General features: G+C 39.2%; 1 protein-coding gene across 1 annotated transcript in view; it reads left to right on the top strand.

Moving 5' to 3' along the window:
* NOP14 (NOP14 nucleolar protein) overlaps positions 1-22302 on the top strand; it is a 43416-nt gene continuing 21114 nt past the window's right edge. Inside the window, exons 1-10 of the mRNA XM_061584693.1 lie at positions 1-363; positions 1857-1991; positions 7081-7222; positions 7777-7916; positions 8984-9118; positions 12409-12531; positions 13733-13864; positions 17225-17492; positions 21424-21554; positions 21688-21773. Coding sequence (XP_061440677.1) covers positions 199-363; positions 1857-1991; positions 7081-7222; positions 7777-7916; positions 8984-9118; positions 12409-12531; positions 13733-13864; positions 17225-17492; positions 21424-21554; positions 21688-21773 — 1457 coding nt within the window. The 5' untranslated portion in view covers positions 1-198. The remainder of the gene's footprint in view (positions 364-1856; positions 1992-7080; positions 7223-7776; positions 7917-8983; positions 9119-12408; positions 12532-13732; positions 13865-17224; positions 17493-21423; positions 21555-21687; positions 21774-22302) is intronic.

Below are 22302 nucleotides of genomic sequence, written 5' to 3'. Positions count from 1 at the left end.
AGCCACTTCAAACTAGCGGGAGACATCGCGAGATTGGGGAGGTTGCTCGCGAGAGGTGGTGGGAGAGGCTTCTGGGACGTATCGTGTAGGCCGCGTGGATCGGCACCGGCAGAGAGGGATTGAGCGGTGGCTGGGTCTCCCTTGAGGCATCTCTGGACAGATTTTGGGAGCGCGCTGTGTGAATTGCTCTCGTCGACCATGGGCAAAGCAGCCAAGCGAAGGGGCGGTGGCGTCGCCGCCCCTTCGGTGCGGGGTAATCCTTTCGAGGTGAAGGTCAACAGGCAAAAATTCCATATTTTGGGCAGGAAGACCAGGCACGATATAGGACGGCCGGGTGTCACGCGCTCCAAAGCCCACAAGAAGGTGAGCGAGTGTCCCTCGTTGTTGCCGTAGTGTGCAAGAAAACTCGGCTCCTAAGTCTCAGAGGCTTAGTGCCTGTTCCCCAGGGTGGAACAAGATAAATCTTTTAACCTTAACATTAGAGGGCAGATTGTTTCTCCATTTATGAATGGAATGTTTTGCTTGCTTGTTTGATTATTTATTACATTTATTATGTGCTCTATAACCAAAACTTTGGAAAATAACAATTAAAAAAATTAAATTAACTCAATAAAACAAAGATCAATTTAAAAAAAACATGTAAATAGTCTTATCAAATCATACCCAGAACCCACCAGGTATGTTGTATTAAAATGGCATAGGGTTGTAGTCAATTAACTTTTATTCAGAGTAGACCCATTGAAATTAATGGCCATGATGAATTTAGGTCCATTAATTTAAGCGGATCTGCTCTAAGTAAAAGTTTACTACAACCCATTTGTTTCATCTTCTGCCTCCTCATAGTAACAGTTCCATAGGGACCACCTACAAGATCACTTGCAATTAGATGGCAGGTTGTCAATTGATTGAATGGGAGAGGCTCTGCCTCTGCCTGTACTCTGCTGACTGGGAGAGCATGAGATGTGCATTGCACTCTTGCTAAATTTATGCTGGGAAATGGTGCCAGACACTTGCAATCCTCCTTGTGTGTTCCATGTGATGGTATGATGCATGTGTATGCTTTTGACTATGCACAACCTTAACAATTTCCACTCTGTTGTAAATATAGCCATGTCCCTTTGTGATGGCATAGTGTACAAGTGTGTTTTATCCATTACAATTATCCATCCTGTTTTTGAAATACAGGCTTTGAGGTAGCCTTTACCTGCATCCCCTATCCTGGGATCCTTTCCAGAGGACAGTTGGTAGCAGATGGCCTGGACGTGAGGCAGGGAATGACTAAAAGCAAGTTCATGTGAACTAAAAGCAAGAATGGCTCATCTGTAGTATTTCTTAACTACTGTATACATCATTTAATTTCAGGAAATGATCAAGAGGATAAAGTTCTAAGACCAATTACAATTGAGGCTAAAGTCTATAATGCTAAGAAAAAAGTAGATGAGAGAACTAAAAACTAGGAGAACTGAGCAGTTGAAAAACTTGAAATCATAATACATATAAGGAAATAACATTGCGACTTAATAATATCTGGATTGTAGCATGTGTGAAGGAGTGGACTGCCTTCAAGTCGATCCTGACTTATGGCGACCCTCTGAATAGGGTTTTCATGGTAAGCAGTATTCAGAGGTGGTTTACCATTGCCTTCCTCTGAGGCTGAGAGGCAGTGACTGGTCCAGGGTCACTCAGCGAGCTTCATGGCTGTGTGGGGATTTGAACTCTGGTCTCCCAGGTTGTAGTCCAACACTCTAACCGTTACGCCACACTGGCTCTCGTAGCATGTGTAGTCATTTCTTATTAATTCCCTGTTTGAGTAGCATTCATTCTGCCTTCATATTTTGTGATGCTTTGCTTTTCAGCGTACACAGACTTTACTGAAAGAATACAAAGAAAAGGAAAAATCCAATGTATTTAAAGATAAACGTTTTGGTGAATATGATACCAAAATAAGTCCAGAGGAAAAAATGATGAAGAGATTTGCTTTGGAACAACAGGTAATGCTTTAACAGTTTGCTATTCTCTCATTAGTAAAATCTGAAATAATTCTAAATATTAAAAAGTCAACATTAATACTTAAACAGCGTTTTTGCTAAGTTACATTTGTATGCAGCATCAAAGTTCAATTCTGCCTGAGTTCCAGCTATCATTATTATATTTATTTTTATTGCCTGCCCTTCACCAGTAGGTTTTACTGAGATCAGTTTTCTCCACTGCACCATGAGGTTTGTAACCCCCTGTCTCCCTTACGAAATACAGTCTCCATTAATTTTTGACTTCTTGGCAACTCTGAGATCACTGGATGAAATAACGTTTCAAAATGTTGTAAGCTATACAAGCTGTGTTGTTCTCACACCTACATATTTCCCAATATCCTGTTAGTTCATTATAAGCATATGATGTGTATTGACAAAGTCAAGGGGACGTTTTCTTTTTGTGGCTTAACCAAACCTCGGAAGTGGCTTGTACACATCCTTAATCTTCAGTCCCTTACTTTGTACCTTTCTTGGGTATGAGTCGCTGTTCATACTTTCTCAGTTCATTTGAGATAATCCAATCTGATATATTTCTGATATTGCATGAATCGTAACATAAGATATTAGCTATTGCTAAGCTCCCTCTTTCCGTAGATGTGTACATAGATTTAAAGCAATTCTGTTGTTTTAATTATTCCATATGAAAGCAGTGAACAAATCTTACTGTTTTACTGTAAGTGGAATATTTGTTAATAAAAATAGTGCTTATGGTAATATATTCATTTTGACAGTGGATATGCATCCAGTCCAAGACAATTGTAGTTTAGACCAGGGGTTGCCATCGCATCTCCTGCAAGCGCCACAGTGCCTGCAAAGATCTTCAGTGGTGCCCCCTGTAGGTAGCACAGAATTTGACCTTTCATAAAGCAAAATGTGCAGGTACTCTTCTAAGCAATTTATGTGGAATGAGCCAGCCTGGCTTTTTTATATATATAAATACTATCCACCAGTTTCCTAACACTATGTGTCAAGTGCCTGCCCTTTATGAAACCCAATTGGTTTTTCCTAATATGTTGCCCGATTATTATTTTTAAGCAGTTTGCTAATATTTTGGTCCAAATTTTCATATATTGATTTAGTGAGAATATCAGTCTGTATGAAGTTGTCCTTGGAAGGCGACATCCTTATTCTCTATTTTAGCCTATTCCTAGGTTCTTGGCATTTGGTTAATTGTCTTGAGTTGATAGTGTTTGTTCTATTTATTTATTAGATTTATATATTGCCCTTCTTCCCAGTAGAAGCCCAGTAGTAGAAGTTAAAGGGTGTGTAAATTGCTTTTTAAATATCCAGACCAAATTATTATTTATTTAATTACAGTCATAGACCCAATCAGTTATAAAACATAGAAAAAACATAAAAGGATTTAAGTACATACAAAAGGATTTGTATACATAAAAAGGATTTGTGTTCATACAATTTCATAGTTAAGATATCGTTTAAAATAAGAGTGTCAACAGCATTGAACACGTTGCACTTGTCTTTTCCGCAACGACTGCGCTATATAAAGGAATTTAGCAACTGCTTCGGTTGTAAGTTTATTTTTGTCAGACAAAAGATGGAAGACTGTCCGTTCTGGATGTTTATTAGAGAGTCCAAGAGTGAGTGGTAAGATAATTTTAGCTCTTATATCCTTATATAGCTCACATTTGAGAAGAACGTGTTCTAGGGTTTCGGGAGTATTTGTATTGCAAATGCAATAGCGATTGAGAAAGGGGGTACCTTGAAAGCGGCCTGTAAGGAGAGCAGAGGGCAGGCAATTGAATCTTGCTCTAGAGAACAGAAACCTATATTGTGAAAAATTTAGCTGTTCTAAATAAGACATATAAGATGGGAAGCTAAAATTCAACCCAAATTGAAGGGGGGAGCAAGATGTTAGTGCTTTGGAGAATAAATACTGCCGGTCAAGATCTTTAATTCGTTGAGTAATAACTGCTTTGGCTGTTTCAAAGCCCCAGGATGACAGAAGTTCTAAAGACAGGCCTAGGTGATTTAGCTTCCCTTCGAAAATTTTTGACCATGAGCTTTTAAATGGGTCTTTCCATATAAGGTGTGTAAGTCCTGAAAGGGGCCCCGAATAGGCTATCTTGAGCCAGAAATTAAATGCTTGCAGCCATGCTGTACATTCTAAGGAGTTGAATCCTGACTCTAGACGGAGGCCAGCTGAAGAAGCACATCTAGGTAAACCATAAATGGATAAAAGAAAAGTTGATAATATTGACTCGATTTTTTTATTATAATGAGTAACCCAAATCGGGATTCCATAGAGGAGCTGTGATATTATTTTAATTTTAAAAAATTTTATGGCAGCGGGTATGAAACAACCGCCTTTTGTAAAATAGAACCTAATTAGGGCTTTTGAAATATTATGGGCTGTTTGAGTTACAGCCTGAATATGAGGGGCCCAGGCGAGTGAGGGACAGAATAGAATGCCTAAATACTTAAATTTCTTAACTTGTTCAAACAATATACCTTCTATTTTCCAAAGATGTTTTGAACTGTTTTTGGAGAATTTCATTATTTTGGACTTAGTATGATTGATTGTAAGAAAGTTTTGTTCACAGTAGCGAATAAAAGTCCGGATCAGGCGTTTAAGGCCAATTTCAGAGAAGGACATCAGGACCGTGTCATCTGCATAAAGTAGCAGAGGACAGCTCACTCCTGCAATATTTGGGGAGTGGAGATTTCCATTAGAGCATTTGTTGTTTAGGTCGTTTAGAAAAAGGTTAAACAAAGTAGGGGCCAGTACACAACCCTGTCAAACTCCGATGTTTGCAGAGATGGATCTAGTTAGGTTTCCATCTGTCCCATATCGCACTCTTAGCGAAGTGCATTGATAGAGCTGGCTAATCAAAAATAATAGTCGCTTATCTATTGTGGTCAGATTTAATTTGGCCCATAGAAGGTCTCTTGGGACTGTATCAAAAGCTGTTTTGAGATCTATGTATGCCACAAAAAGGCCTCTATTTATACCACTCATGTATTTTTCCGCCAGGAATCTCAAAATTAAGCAATGATCTATAGCAGATCTATGCTTACGAAAGCCTATTTGTTCTTGTCCCAAGATGTTTTCCTCCTCTATCCAAGATTGGAGTCTGGTATTTAGGAGACTCCCAAATACCTTACCTATCACAGAGAGGAGGCTGATGGGTCTATAATTAGCAGGATCCTCCCTATCTCCTTTTTTGTGTATTGGAATAATCACCGCCTCAAGCCATGCTGAGGGGATTTTTCCATGCAGATTTATCTGGTTAAAAAGGGATGTGAGTAATGGAGCCCACCAGTTAATATTATTTTTTAACATTTCTGGGAGAATTTTATCTATTCCTGGGGCTTTTCCGGTTTTGAGTTTGTTAATCTGGGTGACTACCTCTTCTTGCACTACCGGGGGCCAGTCCGGTAAGTTGTTTGTATTTACCAGATTTGAAGACCAGCTTGAATTATTCCTATGCCTTGAAAATTGGTGTGAGAAGTAACGTTCCCAAATTTCAGGTTTGATATTGCAGTGCAAAGGGGCATGTGAACCTAGGGCATTTGTAACTAAGGCCCAGAATAGCTTCGATTCATTATTTAGGGAAGCATTTACTAAGGATCCAGACCAGACCCATTCCATCTGGTGCCTTATTATCAGTTCAACTCATTACTCTTCAGTTCATTAATTGCAGTTTTAACTTCTTCCAATATCTTCTTTTACTTCGGGCAAAATTAATTAAGAGGGCTTTACAGATTCATAATTTCTCCTCTTGGTTGTCTTTGTATACATTTCTATAAAAAATCAAATTCCATAGTAATTTGTTTTGCTGTATTGGTCCAATCTTGTACTGTTATTACAGGGTGAATCACTGTTGATTTTTCTTTTCTTAAAATATATGCAAATAGTTTATCAGCTTTATTAGATTTTTCACACATTCTTTATTTCAGAAAAAATAATGATTTTCAGTTTGTTCAAGTTCAGTTTAGCTTGCTTTAGTTTGAGTTGTTTCCTCACAATAAGCAGTTATTTACATATCTCTGATAAGCATGCCTCTTAAGTTCTCTGCTTTTTACTGCCTTGTAGGTATCCCACATTATCAGCCATCTAAAATTTTCCACACAGTCTGTTTGGGGAGGGAAATCATTTGTATGTTTTTTAAGTTCTTCGGTTAAATCTTTCTTTATTAGAATTATTAAGTCAAGTTTCCATAGTCTTGCAAAGCTCTCTCTTCAAGCTGACTTATCAGAGATAGTGGGCATGATCTTCATATCTGAAGGGCCAGTTTTAACTTTATCCAGCTGATTGATCATTAATGGAGTAGTAACAAAATATGTCTATTCTAGAATACAAAGAATGTGAAATGTATTAATTTTTTGTGCTTATGCTTCTATGAATCTATCAGGCTCATAAACTGCTGGTGCTAAATAAAAGATTTTGGTAGTATATGAATTTTACTCACTAGTGGGCCAGATCTGTCTATTTGTGACTGCATAATGCCATTAAAGTCTCCTGCAATTAGAACTTCACCCTCAAAACATGTCTAATTTCTGAATTAAATCTATAAAAAATGTTTGTCTGGTAGCCATGTATACACAGTCTAATATGAGGATCTTCCCTTGTATCATTTTATTAAAATGTAGCATTATCCTTGGTCTGTCAGAATTTCTTCTTGGGTCTTATTTTTCAATATTATTGCCACATCTCTTGCTTGCTTTCTGTGCCCTGCAATTTGTTGCAAAAAAAAATCCTCCGCATGCTTTATATGTGTTTCTTGCATGAACAACATGCAGCTTTTTCTACTTTCAAAAGAGTTTTCTTTTATTTGGGAAGTTTCAGTTTAATTTGTTGAAAGTCATTTCCGTTCCATTTTACAACTTGTTATGATCCACACCCCAGTGTTTGCTGCTCCTTGCAGCATCTGAAGCACATGGCCCCACATATACCTGTCCAAGTTAGGAAAGTTAGAGGTTATCTGACACAATAAAATTAGATGTCTTTTTATCTCACAAGGATTGTGGATAGAAACTATTAACATTCTACCAAATATCATAAAACATTACTTGATTTGTTTTGCTACAGAAAAATTATGAAAAGAAAAATATCTATAACCTCAACAAAGGAGAATACTTGACCCACTATGGCCATTCTCTAGCAGATATTGAAAAACTTAATGATATTATTGATAGTGACAGTGATACTGAAGAAAGAGGAGCACTGTCAGGTAAGAAGAGTCAAAGAGATGAAGTGGTATATATGTCATGTAACACATTTGTAGTGTGTAAAAAGGTCTTTGCACATTTCTTATTTGCTGTAACAGTAGAGTTGAAAGTACTTGCTAATTATCCAGCATGATGGAAAAGTTTAAAATATAGCTAAATACGTCATACTTGCAATAGACCCATTGTAATCAATAGATATGTTACTTAAACCCATTGATTTCAGTGGGCCTACTCAGAGTATGATGGCAATGGGTATCATGCATTGTGAGTAGTTCTACTTGGGAAGCTGCCCTTTTTTTCATTTAAGAATAACCAGCCTCCAGAGTTGGAAAAAAATTGGCATGCCATACCTGGAGAGCTCCTGTACATATTCCTCAGTCTTTTCCAAGTCAAGCAAACAGTGTTACCTCAGTTGATATTCTCACAATGGAATCATAACCATGTTTACTCAGAAGCAAGTCCTATTGAACTCAGTAGGGCTTATTCCTAGGTAAGTGGAGTTAGGATTGCAGCCTCAGTTGACCATTTTATGAGTAGTTCACTCATTCTTTTCTAGTGGAATTAACAGCTGCTCACTTTGGAGGTGGTGGACTTCTCTGTAAGAAAACACTCACAGAGCATCAAAATGAAGATAAAAAACCTAAATCACGGAAAGAGCTCATTGAAGAACTCATAGCAAAATCCAAACAGGAAAAGGTAATATTTGGATTTCTTGTAATAAAAATGAATTCCTCCAAAATTAAAAAAAGAAAACAAGCAATATTAACCATTCTTAGGCTTTGTGACAGTTGGGGCTGGGACACACATGCATGTTAACCATTTGGTGATAGAAGATTATAATGATGGGTTAGAGGTGTGAATGGGGCATTACAAATGTACATTTCATCTTACCGTACATCCTTAACACGGTACTCTTCAGTTGCATCTGTTAGGTTCCAATCCTGCACATTATTACCTGGGAGTATGCCCCTTTAAACTCAGTGGAACTTACTTCTGCATAGATACGCATAGGATTCTGCTGTTAGCTGCCAATCAGTTGTAGAAAAATCAAGTAATGTACATGCGTGCCTGAACCACACTGTGAAGAGGGAGCTGTAGGCCTGGCTTCCACAGACGGAGGAAGAGGATGCTGCTGTCTCCTGCCGAGTCCTAATTGTAGAAAGCACAGCTGTGAGAAGATGATGCACGGCACCAGGATAAAGCGGGGAGGAGGGTGGTGTGGGAGGCACAGGCTTGAAACATTGGCAGCGAATGCTAATAGGGCAGACCTAAAAAGCCAAAGTGGGAAAACGGGAGTGAAATTACAGGAAAGCCTGAAAAGGGAAGCTGTGGGAAGGGTAGAACTACAGTAAAAGGTATATGAAATCGGGAGTTAGGGAGTGGGATAAAACTCTACCCAGAGAGATTAAATGTCAGTTATGTGAGAATGAAGGTTGAGTGTTTGTTAGCCATATAAGGGTAAATTGATTCTGAGCAAACAGCTCAGTGGAATCAGGAAGCTATTTTGTGTCTTCTGAAAGCCAACCTAAGGAGTTCTATTATGAGGTGTGGCTCTGTTTGCCTTGGGCAGTTGAGACTCACCAGATAGATCCTGAGCTAAGGATTGTGCTGGCTTTCTGAGAACTCCTACTGTAAACTTTTTAACACCCACATTTTCTGCAAAATACTGTGTTCAGTTCATATCTGTTTTGGCTGTGTGTAATTTTATTTCTCTTGGTTTGCATACTGTATGATAGATCACTTGTCACACTTTTTTTTTTAAGAGAGAGCGGCAAACACAGAGGGAAAACACATTAGAACTTACAGAAAGACTTAACAGTGATTGGAAAGACATCCAAGCCCTTCTGTTCCAAAAGACCTCTAAGTCAGAGACCCAAAATCAAGTGGAGAAGTTCAAGGTAAGCCTTTTATTACTTGGCTAATTTTCCTTTAAAGAGTATTTTAGCTTTCTGCCAGTTAATGTAGCAAACTCCAGTATGACAGTATGAGAAAAACTGAGTTGCTTTTATCCTTTTTTGTTTCCCTGCTTTTTCCCCCTTCTTGTGCATTTAGGTGAGGGCCTAAATTCTGCTGTGCCATATGCCCCTAATCCTACTAACTTGTATTACACCAATCCCCAGCAGATGTTTCTGCTTGTGGCCTTAACTCACAATATTAATTGTTCTCTTCACATAAACAACTACATTTTTCTGTTTGTTTGTGTGTAATGCTAAAAATGTTCTAACGTAGACAGTTCCTAAATAGTGTGCATATTTCTCCTGTAGGAAAATATTACTGCAAAAAGAGAACCTAATAAAATACAATGAGCATGATCACGTTAAAAAATTCCACCAGGATGCCGCAGAGGGAGAGCTGAAAAACTGCTATTTTCTCTCACAGAACTTGCTCGTACATTGGCCATAGTCCTTGAATTTGCTTATTTTCTTTTTCCATTCTTGTTAATTTTCTCTTTTTTGTGATAATTATTAAATTGTAAGCTATTATGATAAGCCGAATTGCTTTGAGTGTATTTTCAGAATAATGATTTGCAGATGTAGCGGAATAAAGATGTCCCATTGATATAAATCAAGAATTGGGCAATGCATTAGTCCTTGAAATGAGTTAACTTTTGGGCTAGATTGTGTCCAATGTTCATTGCAATCCTTACAGTACATTTTTCTTCTCAACCTTTGTAGGATTATTGAGAAAAATCTGCTAAAATCTGCCATATCTCAAATATGAAGTTCACTTGAATTTCAGGTGTTGCCTTGTTTAGGCTGTATACCCAACTTTATCTAATATAGAATAGCTATGCCCTAATACTCTGTACTTTAATAGGGGCAAATTGCTCCCAGTGCTAGTAAAACAGCCAATAAATATGATGAGGAATAACTAATTACCAGTCGTGTTTCAGCCTTATTGTTTTCTCTGGTATAAATGATGCAAATAATGGATTAGCTATTCTGGAGTACAATAGGACAGTTTGTGGTGTGCATGGATCAGGAATCCAGTTCATATGCTTCTTTAGATTAAATAGACTTGCTATAAAAATCCTTCACTATCCAGACCCACTAAATCTGGACAAAAGTGCATCTTATTTATTTAAGACATTCCCTGCCCCTAGGATTACAATCGAAAAGACACACAAAAGGAAGAGAAGAGGGGGAAAGCAAACTTGGGTACCAGTTCTTAAAGTTACAGTTTTTAAATGACCATCTGGTGTGCAGTTCAAGTAGCTTGATGAGATAGCTGTTGCTAGGTGACAGTTGATGGACAGTCAAAGGCATCTGGTGTGTTATCAGAGCCAATGGAATCACCCTTTCTCTCTGCAGTTCCAAATGGTTAAGTGCAAGTCCCTGAAAGCAGCCAGCAAATTACAGATACAATCAAGTGGCTGTTCTTGTGTCATTCAGAAAGAGTGAGAGGAGTGGCCCCCCACGTGCATGTTTATCAATGAAGTGGGGATTCTTAGGTGTTTCCGTGTGGTTGACTATGGAATGGTAGGTGGGGGGTTTCTGTGGGTAAAAAGGATGCAATCCTAGCCGCACCAAAGTTCCATCGAGGACAGTGGGATTTGCTTCTGCATAGACATGTATAGGATTGCAGAATACAGTGAGCAGGTTTTAGTGTGAGTAAGCAAGTTTGGATCTAGTCAGTGCTTGAATGGGTGACTATCTGGGTACAATAGCAAAATCAAGATACTTTATAAATGCTTTTTTCCCCCACAGAACATTCTAGTAAATTGATTAACTCTAGTATATGTTGTCAACAGAGCCTGTTTGTATTGTCAATACAGAGCTTTGCCCTGAAGAATTCTGGGAATCCATCCTGTGTGAATTGAAATAGTGTAAACTGTGCTGCAACCGGCCTGTGAGAAAGGAATCTATTTTCTACCAGGTTCCTTAGTTAATTGGTGTGTGCTGATAAGAGGGCGTCTCCAAGGCTGCAGTTTCACATGTTGAAGTTTTGAAGTTCCCATCACAAGCCCGGGCCTACAAACCTCTGTTCTGATTGGCTAGGGCCTGTCCCAGGTCCAGAAGCTTCCATTAGTTCTACCCCTTGATTTGTTCCAAAAGTCCAGAATATTATACCTATTTGCAATCTCTGATTGGGTTTAGGATCTGCCAGTTGTTGCAATGCGGATCCTATAAAAGTATTTTGAACTCCTTTGTTCATTGCCCCCTACTCTCTGCCTATGTTCCCGTCCTGACTCGTGTTCCTGAGGCGGTCAAGTGTTCTTGCTATCAAGAAACTGTTGGTACAGCTAGAGTTTATTATTTTATTCCTTTGGTTCTTTCTCAACTGTCTTTTTGAAACTTGATGTTTTGTGCCTAACCTTTTTGGATGAACTGGGTTAAAGGATTTTTAGGTTGCTCTTAACATATTTTTATATTTTGAGGCATATAAGTATTTTACTCATGCACTTCTAACATTATCTGAAGCTATCTTATATTTATAGTGTGTGTGATCTTGCAGGGGAACTCAGATCTAAATCCAGTTCCTCGTGGCTACAAGGCTACCGAATAAGCTTTTTTGAAGTAAGGCTCCAGGAGCAGAGAGTGTGGCTTTTTACCTCTTGTTCCTTTGGACTCATAGACAAGTCCTCTAAGAAGGCTTGTGGTGTTTTTCCCCTGGGTAAGGTAGCCACAGCAAACTACCTGGTAGGGCTTGTCTGTGGCTGTTTTGACTAGCTCTGTGGGTACCTGTAGGGTGTGAAACAAGGGATGGGTCTTAAGGGTCAAGACCGTTAACATATGTGAGTAACTTAAACTTCTTTACTAATATGTATAGCGGGAGCAGAGGCTTTGGTGTGAAAACCGGAGTCTTTGTGTAATTTGTTTTCATTGGTGAAATGTTGGAGGGTATAATAGCTCAAGAAGACTTGGATATATTTTTCAGTTTGATTCTTTCACATGCCAACTTAATGTAGAGAATTAGACAAATTCATGGAAGGTAATGTTATCAGTGGCTACTAGCCATAATGACAATGTTCTGCCTCCACTTCTGGGGAAATATGCATCTGAATAGCAGTTGTGAAGAGTGCTTTTGCATTCAGGTCCTGCTTGTGGGCTGCACATAGGCATCTGGTTGGCCACTGTGAGAGCAGGCTACTGAATTAGGTGGGACTTTGGCCTGTTCCAGCAGGGCTACTCTTACGTTCCTATGGAAGAATACAGCACAACCACTTTTTCTGTAAATGTTTTTACAGCCTGATGAATATGATATGATAGTTCGGGAGCTAGGGTTTGAGATGAAGGCACAACCCTCTGGTAGGATGAAAACAGAAGAAGAACTAGCAAAAGAAGAACAAAAGAGACTTCTCCAGTTAGAGGTATGTTTGTTTATTGCATTTCACAAAATATTAAACTGTTTTCAGTGACTGTGCATACTAAGAGTTGAAACAAGGTGCCACAAATATGAATGAAATATTTGTATTCGAAATGTCTGGTGCATTTTCTGGTACCATATATACTTGCCTGGACCTTGAGATTTTCCTTGGAGGCTGTTCTCTGGGTTCCCCTGCCAGCTAAGGTTAGACAAATATCCTCTAAGGACAGGTATTTTTCAGTGGTGCTCCCTGTGCCTAATTGTGGAGTGCCGTTACCAGACAGGCTCACCTAATGCCTACATTGTAGTCTTTTTAACACTAGATAAAATCCTTTTGAATCTCCCAAGCCTTTTTATTCTAACTGTATTTTAGTGCAGCCTTTCCCAACCTTTGGGTCCCCAAATGTTGTTGGACTACAATTCCCATCAGCCCCAACCAGCATGGCCAATGGTCAGGAATGATGGGAATTGTAGTCCAGCAAACATCTGGGGGCCCAAAGGGTTGGAAAGGCTGTTTTAATGCATTTGTGATCTGGACACTAATTTGGTTCTAAAACTGGTTTTTACATTGCTTTTTATGCTAGCCTATTTTAATGCTGTTTGGTTTTGTTTTATACTGGGTTATGAGTTTTTAATGTAATTTGTATTGAGATTGTTATATTGAACTGTATTTTATTGATCTTTGTAACCTACCCAGGGACTTTGATCAATGGGTGATCTAGACATTGCCACCCTGGGCTCCTTCTGGGACGAAGGGCAGGATATAAGTTTAATAAATAAATAATAATAAAATAAATAGACATTAAATAAATACACTACAGGAATACAAATTTCTCATTTTCACAATTTGAGAACCAGTGTGGAATTGTGATTTAGAGTATTGGGTTTAGGTTAGGCTGGAAGACCCTGAAGTATCATCTTACAGGATAGTTATAAGGACAAAATCAGGTTATTCTGCCCTAAACATTTTGAAGGTTGAGCAGGATATGTATGCAAGACAAATTATGCATTTTTATGTTTAAGTTATGTAGATCTTGGCTTATTGAAACCATCAGTTGCAACAATAAATATAAAAGCCTGTGATTTCTTCCTCCATAATTCTTTGAATGGTACTAGCGAGGCAGGATTTTTTTCATAACTGCTGTGATTAAAAAATCAAACTGTTTTCTTTGTTTTTATTGTCCTGAACATATTTTACATTCCAGGCTGACAGATTACATCGAATGTGTGGAGAATATGAGCTCGAGGTGAAAAAGAAACCCAAGCACTTATCAGCTGATGATTTGGCAGATGGATTCCTCCTGGATAAAGATGACAGGCAGTTGCTTTCTTATAATGTACGCTTCTTTCACTGAGTTTTGGGAGCAAATTGCAGACATTTCAAGGGGCATAAATTATTTTGGGGAGTGGGTACATAGCAATGCTAGTGCATGAATTTAGCCATCTTGTAGCTGCACATGTATCATTTACAAGCTGGCCATGGTGGTGCAACAAGACGTCTGCTGTGGCTCTGCTGTGGCTCTCAGCCTAACATCCTGCATCTCTGACCCAGCCCTTTCAGTACTATTACTCACATTGGGAGTGAATGGAGGGGCTGACCTAACAGTGTCTGCTGCTCAAGAAGAATATAGCTATTGTTGCAGGGGGGATGGGCTCTCTTGGGGCAGAAATGCATCCAAAGCTTTATCAGATGCTATGGAATTTCCAAGCTATGTCTACGAGGCTTTGAGAAATCTTAAGTTAGAGTGATTAGTGACACAGAGGTTACCTACATTCTGTAACCATTGCAGCATCATGTTACTGTGAAATAATTCAAACCCAGAAAAGGTTTATAACACACATGTATTTGATTCTTGATTCGTTGGCATGCACAAAAAAAAGATGTTAGATAATGGCGTTGGGAAAGGACTATGGCTGAGACCTTATTGAACTTCTGTCAGTTTAACTAGAGAATACTAAGCTAGATGGATCTGTGAACTTAACATATAATGGAACTTGATATATTGATACAATCATACCCAAATTACCCCCGGATCTGCATGCCTGGGTTATGTCTTTTGTTTCAGTGGAATAGTTGTGTGTTCTACTATATGACATTATATAAATAGGAAGAGCTCTGCTTCCACTTCTGTGATGCACGTGTTTGGATGATTTTCAGTGTGTGCACATTGCATCTTTCACAATTGGCATGTGTGGGTTGTTTGTTGTTTTGGTGGCCTGTCAATCTGCCGAGTTACTTTCTTCTCAAGTCATGTTTTTGATCAAATTGTAAAACAACTGCTTACATTCCAATTGATTCTGTGTTATAGCCAGAAATGCCTTCTCCTTTGATCTAAATTATTAACATCCGAAGAGTAATAATAGTTCTACAGTAGGGCCCCACTTTACGGTGCTTCGCTAATGCGGCAGTCTCAGTTAGATGCAATTAGACTAAAGCCCCACTCATACGGCGCTTGTTCCGCTTTTACGGCAGTTTTCAGGCGTTGGGCACCATTCTATTCAACTAGTTCTGCTTTTTGGCTGTGGTCCAGAACATAACCTGCTGTATGAGTGGGGCCATACTGTATTTGACATTAGTCTGTGGTGCAGACACTAGGGGGCGCTACCTTGTCTATTCACTAGGAAACAGTTTTGTTGAGAAAAGAGAGTTCGTGCAGGGCTGGGCTAGGAGACATCTCTCTCTAGACCTGGTGTTTTTCCTGTCTCCACAATGAACAGTTGCAGGTTGCAGGTCTGGTCTGTTTCACTGACTACTGCTGGTCATAGCAAAGCTTTCTTCTCTCTTTTAAGCAAAAGAGAAGTTGGGCCTGTGCCAACCAAATTGCCCACTTTTTTGCATTCCCGCTACTTTTTGTTTTTGCCAGATTTCTGTTCAAGATTCGAATGGAATGAACAGACATACTGCTTGCGTGAACTCCAGTGATTGGTGGGCATTGTCAGACTTGGACCCTAATGCTTCTGACTTGCCCAGACTGCTAGGTCAGAGGGTCTCTGTTACCATTAAACCATAGCTGCTCCAGCTCTTCTTCTAGAAGCTGCAAGTTCAAGACTTGGAGCCTTGGAATATCCAACTAGGGGGTGCTTGATACTTTCCTAGCATCTAGAAAGTGAGGAGAAGCCCTGGCCAAGGAGCTGTCTCTCTGTGTGTTTAAATCAAAACCTCTTAGATTGCCCAGTGGCAAAAAGATAGTATAAAACTAGTGAGTCCCTGGGCTCATTTTTGACAGTTCTGCCAAGACATGGCATATTGCTTTTCTTCTGTTCCAGTCACTGCTTGTCCTTTCTTTCTTCCCAGATGATCTTGACTCGTGTCTTAAGCTTAACACCCTCCATAGGCAAGCAGTGGCTCTAGGGTCCATCTTATGAGTATAGAGAAGCCAACCACCATGCAAAGCACTTCTTGGCAAATGAATGTAGTTGTCTTGATCCTCAGCACCTCACTGAAGCTTCATTCTTCCTTTCCATCAAGATGTCATCTTGCCATTACCTCATAGAATGTTTGTGTGGTCAACTGACTTGGATTTTTGGGAGTTCCATAGGACTGGGTAATAATCTGTCCCATTCCCTCCTTTATTTCCATTGTTGACACCAGCTTCCTTATGGAGAAGAGATTGGTTGTTCTTTCATTCTGCCCCAAGTCTAGATACCCTTTGGAAAGAAAACTTGTCACTGCCTAGAAGTTAGAAGTGTCCTCAGTCTATCAATAAGACAACTTTTGAGACACGTTTCTTCATTGTTGCCTGTGGGGCATAAGTAGGAATAAGAAGGCCTCACAAACCTACCTTGTTACATGACTACCTTGTTACATGACTTAGCTACGTTGTTGGATAACAGATACAGTAATACCTCGCATTAACGTACTCAGTGGGACCAGAGCGAGTACGTAAACCGAAAATGTCCTTAAAGTGAAGCACTACCTTTTACAGTAAAACTTTTTTTTACCTCTCCTTCATGCGGCGCCTCAAAGCCATGCACTAAAGCCTCTGCTGCTGCGCTGCCGCCTCCCAGCTGATTGCGATTGCGCCTCCCAGCTGATTTGCAATGGTGCGATTGCGTCTATTTCCACCCCTGCGCTCTAAAGCCTCTGCTGCTGCGCTGCGTTTCTGGAGAAATACAGGCATATGGAGCATGTACGTTATAGCGAGGCGACGTTAAGCGGGGTATGCCTGTATAAAACCTCTGGGAAGGAAATGTGTAGGATTGCCACATGGCCCACGCTTTTACCAGATACTGCAAAATCAGCGCCTTTGCCTCAGTTGAGGAATAAGAAGGGTACTGCAGTACATACTACTGCCACACCGAGCTAGTTAGAGCACTGCTGTCTTATACCCAGCATCTGTGCCACTGAATGGAAGCAAGTAGGGAGAACTAAGAAATTGGTTAGTTGTCAATTCTCCTTCCTCTTGTTCACTGGAGTGCCCTTGTTACTGGACACTTTGTTATTGTTGACTGTACTTCTTATTTAGCTATGTCAGTCACAACTCTAGGGAGGGAGGAAGTGGGAAGGCATCTCCCAGTCCATTCTCTTGGCCAGGTTATTCTCAAAGGGCCTACTTCCCCATGATCTGTGAGGAGATCATCCCCAGCGTCTGCACTACTGTGGCCAACAAGTAGGAAAATTGACTGATATGCAAACTCCCATTTTTAATGGCTAAAGATTCTTCTGATTAATATTGTTATTAAATCCTATTAAATAGGATGGCAAACTGAATATTGAAGATGATAAAGATGAGGGAGAGTGTGTAGAGAGAGAAAAAGACAACAGTGATGAAGAGGAAAGTAAAGAAGAAACTGATACTACTGATAGTCATTCTGATTTTGAAGCTGATGAGGAACATACGGAGGAAGCCAGTCCAAATGAAGAACAGGAAAAGAGAAGTAAAAGAAACAAAAATGAATTGCGTACTAATAAACAAGATTCCAATAAAGAAGCTGTGAAACTGGAGTTGCCATATTTTTTTGCTGGTAAGAAGACAAATCTTTATTCAAATTGTATTAAAAACTGTCTGGGCAGGAGAAGATGGCTCATATTTAACTGGAAGAATATAGTGTGGTCTGATTTTTCAGAAAGAATGGCATCTAGAAGGTGGCAAAATGATCTCTGAGTGCTAGGCTCTTGTGAAAGTACACATTTTAAGCAGCATTTACGTTGCTGCCTTCTTATACAACCACAAAACATGGGGAGAGTATGCAATTTGGTTTGTTAGATGCCTAACTTAATTTTCTGTCTAAGAAATTTTTATTAGACAGAAAAGGTACATGGGGTTGTTTTTAATCAGAATTCATGCTGAAGCCAAATATATATATATAAGCTTCTTCATTTAGGTCCTTCAAAATGATTTGTTTGTTCCAACAGACTCCATGACAAATTATCTGAGCCAATTGAGCTGTCACAAGCAGATACCGCTGCTACTAGTACTACTGTCACCTCTCCTTCAATTTGCTTGCTACTTTTCTACATAAATTTCCCCAAGAAAAGCAGTACAACAACAAAAATACATATTGTAAGAACATAAGAAGGGAACATGAGAGCCTAGTGCAATCTTGCGGATAGAGCCAAGGCAAATTTCTATGGAAGCCTGTGCATGGGATAAAAAAAGGTGAAGGTGTCCCCGCACTTGTAGTGCGAGTCGTTTCCGACTCTCAGGGTGACGTCTTGCGACAATTACTAGGCAGACCGTATAGATGGGGTGGGATGGCCAGTTCCTTCCCCGGCCTTTCTTTACCCCCCAGCATATGCCGGGTACTCATTTTACCGAAGACTGAGTGGACCTCGACCCTTTTTACCGAAGATTCGACTTCCTCCTTCCGTTGGAATCAAACTCCAGCCGTGAGCAGAGCTTCAGCTGCGTTACCGCCGCTTACCTCTCTGCACCACAGAGGACCTTGTTGTGCATGGGATAATAAGATAAACTTTTGGTTGAAGATGATTTTCTTCCCTGTAAGATTGGTTAGAGTTAGTGGAGCCAATGTCTTTCAGACAAAATGGAAAAGGCCACTGTACAGGAAGCTATGGTATCTTGGCACTGTTTTGGCTCTTGAGTGTATCAAAGCTAGAGATGGGAAGGCTCGGGGAGGAAACAGAAAATTTGGGAGGGGGGAACATTTTTTCCTGGTTTTTTCCGAAGCCTTTTTTGTTTTGTTTTTTCTGAAAAATTGAAAAAAATGAAGTAAAAATAGATTATGGAATGTTTTATTTTAGCATGATGAGGAAAAGATTTCATTGAATCTTGGTCCCCCACCTTTTCTCAGTTCTTTTATGGGAATAGATGCTGTATGTCTGCTTGACATTGTGGAGAACTAGCAGAGAAATATATATAATTTTCTTTGTTGTGAATGTTGATGGTTTCTTCTGTGTTTCTTGACTGTTCCTCATAAACTGGCAAAACAAAAAAGGTTCCTTACAGTTCAGGTTTCCCTTACAGTTCAGGATCTTGTAGATCCATTTGTTACAAAAAGTAAAAATTTAAAGAAGTAAATTCAATTTGTAATAATTGTTTGAATAAAATGTACTTTTAACATACCAAATGTGATTCTTATGCCAAACCAACTTGTACATAATTACATTTGATGTTCCTAAAGTAACAAAGTGACTATCAATCTGTAAAAAGTGCTAATATTGCATTTTTTTATTTTTCCAAAAATTTCTGTTTTTTTCTGGAAAAAAACCTGGAAAAAACTATTTTTCCCATGTCTTCAAAATTTCTAGAAATTTTACATCTCTAATCGAAGCTAAAGCTAACATCCAACAGCAAATTTCGGATATAGGCTAGCAAAGCTGAAGTATACCATGACTTCAGAGATGATTAGAAGGCAGTTGTGCCCGTGAATTATTTGGCAAACTTTACTATCCCTAAATTCAGAAAAGCGTTTACATTAGCTAGATTCAGTGTTCTACTATCTGCAATTTTGGAAGGAAGATTCAGAAGGGTTATTTATCATGAGTGAGTATGTCCTTGCGAGGTGGGAGAAGTAGAAACAGACATGTGCTGTTATATTGTATCTTTTATCATGATATCCAACATTTACCCCAATGTTACAGAAAATTCCTGCTAGATCTTATGAATTTTATCTTTTGCATCTTCTGTCAGATCAGAATCTCCAGGTTACAGCTAAAGTGGCTTGTTTTTGTGCAGCTGCCATTGCCTGTCATAGAGTAATGATAAAATAACTTTTAATATTTTACCATGGCTTTTTCACCAGGGATTGAGTGCTTCTGTATCACGCTAAATATATTATATTTTGTTTTGCATATATAGTACTGTATTTTATATTGTTCAGGATTTTAAGTATTGTATTTTACATGAGCTGGCCAATGACCAAAATAAATCTATCTATCTAGAATACAAATATCTTAAATAAAACATCATAATCCTTCCTCCTAATAACAAATTCAGGTGATGAGCACTGGAAGAACTGAAGTTAAAGCTAGGCCACTGAGAAACAAGCAGGAGGTATCAGCATGCTTGGGAGATCCCTGAGCAATAAAGTACAACACAGAAGTTAAAATAATAATAATAAATAAATAAAATTAGATTTTAGAAAACCAAAGGCACAAAACTCCCAAATGCAGAGTTATAGCGGGAAAGAAAAATGGGGGGGGGGGGTTTTGTAGGAAGTAATAGGGTAGAATTCTGAACAGGAATGCTCTTCGTCTTTTAAAGGGAAGGGTATACAAATGTTTTGAAAGCTCCACTAGTCTCTCCTTGGGTAGTCCTATGCCTGGAAGCAAAACCCAAATTTAAGGTAATGGTTTTCTGTATACTCAGAACTTGCCAGATACATAGAAGTAAATTAGTTTGTAGTTTAATTTTTTTTAAGCTTTTTAGAATCCAGAAAGCTACCTTTGGTCAGTGATAGGCTGTAATAGGGAGAGATTAGCCTACTTGAACCCCTAACAGTATATTGTATCCTTAGAGGTGGAGATTAGAGCCAGGGTGATAGGCTTGCACTCTCCTAAACAAGACCTAGGCCACATTCACACCATAGTTTTATTCAACTATTTTCCACTTTAAACAGTCATGGCTTCCCCCAAAGAATCCTAAGAAGTATATGTGAAGGATGCTGAGAGTTTTGGAGACCCCTATTCCCCTCACAGAGCTACAATTCTCAGACTTTTTTAGGAAGAGGGACTAGCTGTTAGAGTACTCTGACAATTGTAGCTCTTTGAGAACAGGAGTCTCCTAACAACTCTCAGTACCCTTCTTAAACTGCATTTCCCAGGATGCTTTGTGGGGAAACTATGCCTATTTAAAGTGGAATAGTAGTGGAATAAATCTGTGATGTGAATGTAGTTCCAGTCCAACCTCCTTCTAAGGGTGGTTCTGTTCTCCCTCCCATGAAGATTCCACAGAAGTCCCACTGCCCAACTCAATAATCTGATGGTCTCTGCGTGGATGGTACTCTTGATAAGCAAAGCATCCAATTGTTACACTCTGAACTGTTATAACCTAGAACAGTTCTTTATAGACCTTATTAAAATGCCCACAGTGGATGCCACAGTTGCATCACTAATTTCCAACATTCTCTTCTGAAAAGATGGAGATGCCATATTAAAACAACCTGGTGAGAGAAAAAGCAGATGCAACACTAAAGAAAGATGTTGAAGTAGCTGCCCTGGCCTTCAGGGCCACCTCCATTTATTCAGTTGTAGCCAAATCCAGTCTCCCATGACTCGAGAAATTACCTTAGGCAAAGGGCAAATCAGGGGTCTCTGTCCTTATGGGACTGGCTCACCTACCCAGCTGACAGCCAATTCATGGTAAGTGACCCATGTTACTTTCTGTAGCAACATGCAGAAATTGTAGCCTGGTTTTGAATCATAATGCAGTTTTTATAGCATATTGTTTGAGCTTTATTTTGTGTAAGCTTTCCTTTTTCATTTTTTTTGCAATAGTCCCAGAATCTTATGAGCAACTTAAAGCATTACTGTTGGAAAGAACAATAGAAGAGCAACTGCTTGTGATAGAACGCATTCAGAAGTCTAATCATCCAAGCCTTGCAATGGAGAACAAAGCAAAGTTAGAAGTATGTTTTTGTGATAAAGTACATTATTTAGAGAGCAGTCTGAAAAAAATATTTTTTTTATTGACTGAAGCTAACAAAGTAGTTTGCATTCAAAATTTTGCTTACTTTTTTTTTTAAAAAATGTATTCTGTAGAAACTTTTTAAATTCCTTCTGGAGTATGCTGGGGAATTGGCACGTCGGGAACCACCAGAACTGAAAACTGTTGACAAGTTGGTAATGTAAGTATAGTAACATCTCCTTATTTCAATAAAAACTGGGGACAACACACACAAATTTCATTGTACTCCATCCTCTTCTTGCAGGCACAATTCATTCCTCCTCATTTGTTTAGCTGTACCATTGTAGCTATGGCTAACACTGAGCATGGTTAGCATCAGCCACAGTATGCCTACTAGTTTCTAATTCTAGTTTAAAAACAAGACATTGCTAGCAACTGTGTAAATGTAATGCATTCTATGCTGGGCTGCCCTTACGGTTGGCCCAGGAGCTGCCACTAATGTGAATTGTAGTGGCTTGACTGCTCACTGGGCCAGAATAATGCCATCATGTTATGCTGCTGCTGAAAGAATTGCACTGTCTGCCAAATAGCTACTGGGCTAAGTTCAAGGTGCTGATCCTGGTGTATAAACTCCTATGCAGCTTGAGGCCAGAATACCTAAAAGATCATGTTGCTTTTTATGTACCCAACTGCAGGAGAAGGTCTTCTGCAGATACTATCTCACAGGCTGGCCAGTATAGGAATAGGGC

Source organism: Rhineura floridana, chromosome 9, assembly GCF_030035675.1.
Source record: "Rhineura floridana isolate rRhiFlo1 chromosome 9, rRhiFlo1.hap2, whole genome shotgun sequence".
In the NCBI taxonomy this organism is placed as follows: domain Eukaryota; kingdom Metazoa; phylum Chordata; class Lepidosauria; order Squamata; family Rhineuridae; genus Rhineura; species Rhineura floridana.
This window is presented reverse-complemented; position numbering and strand designations above follow the sequence as displayed.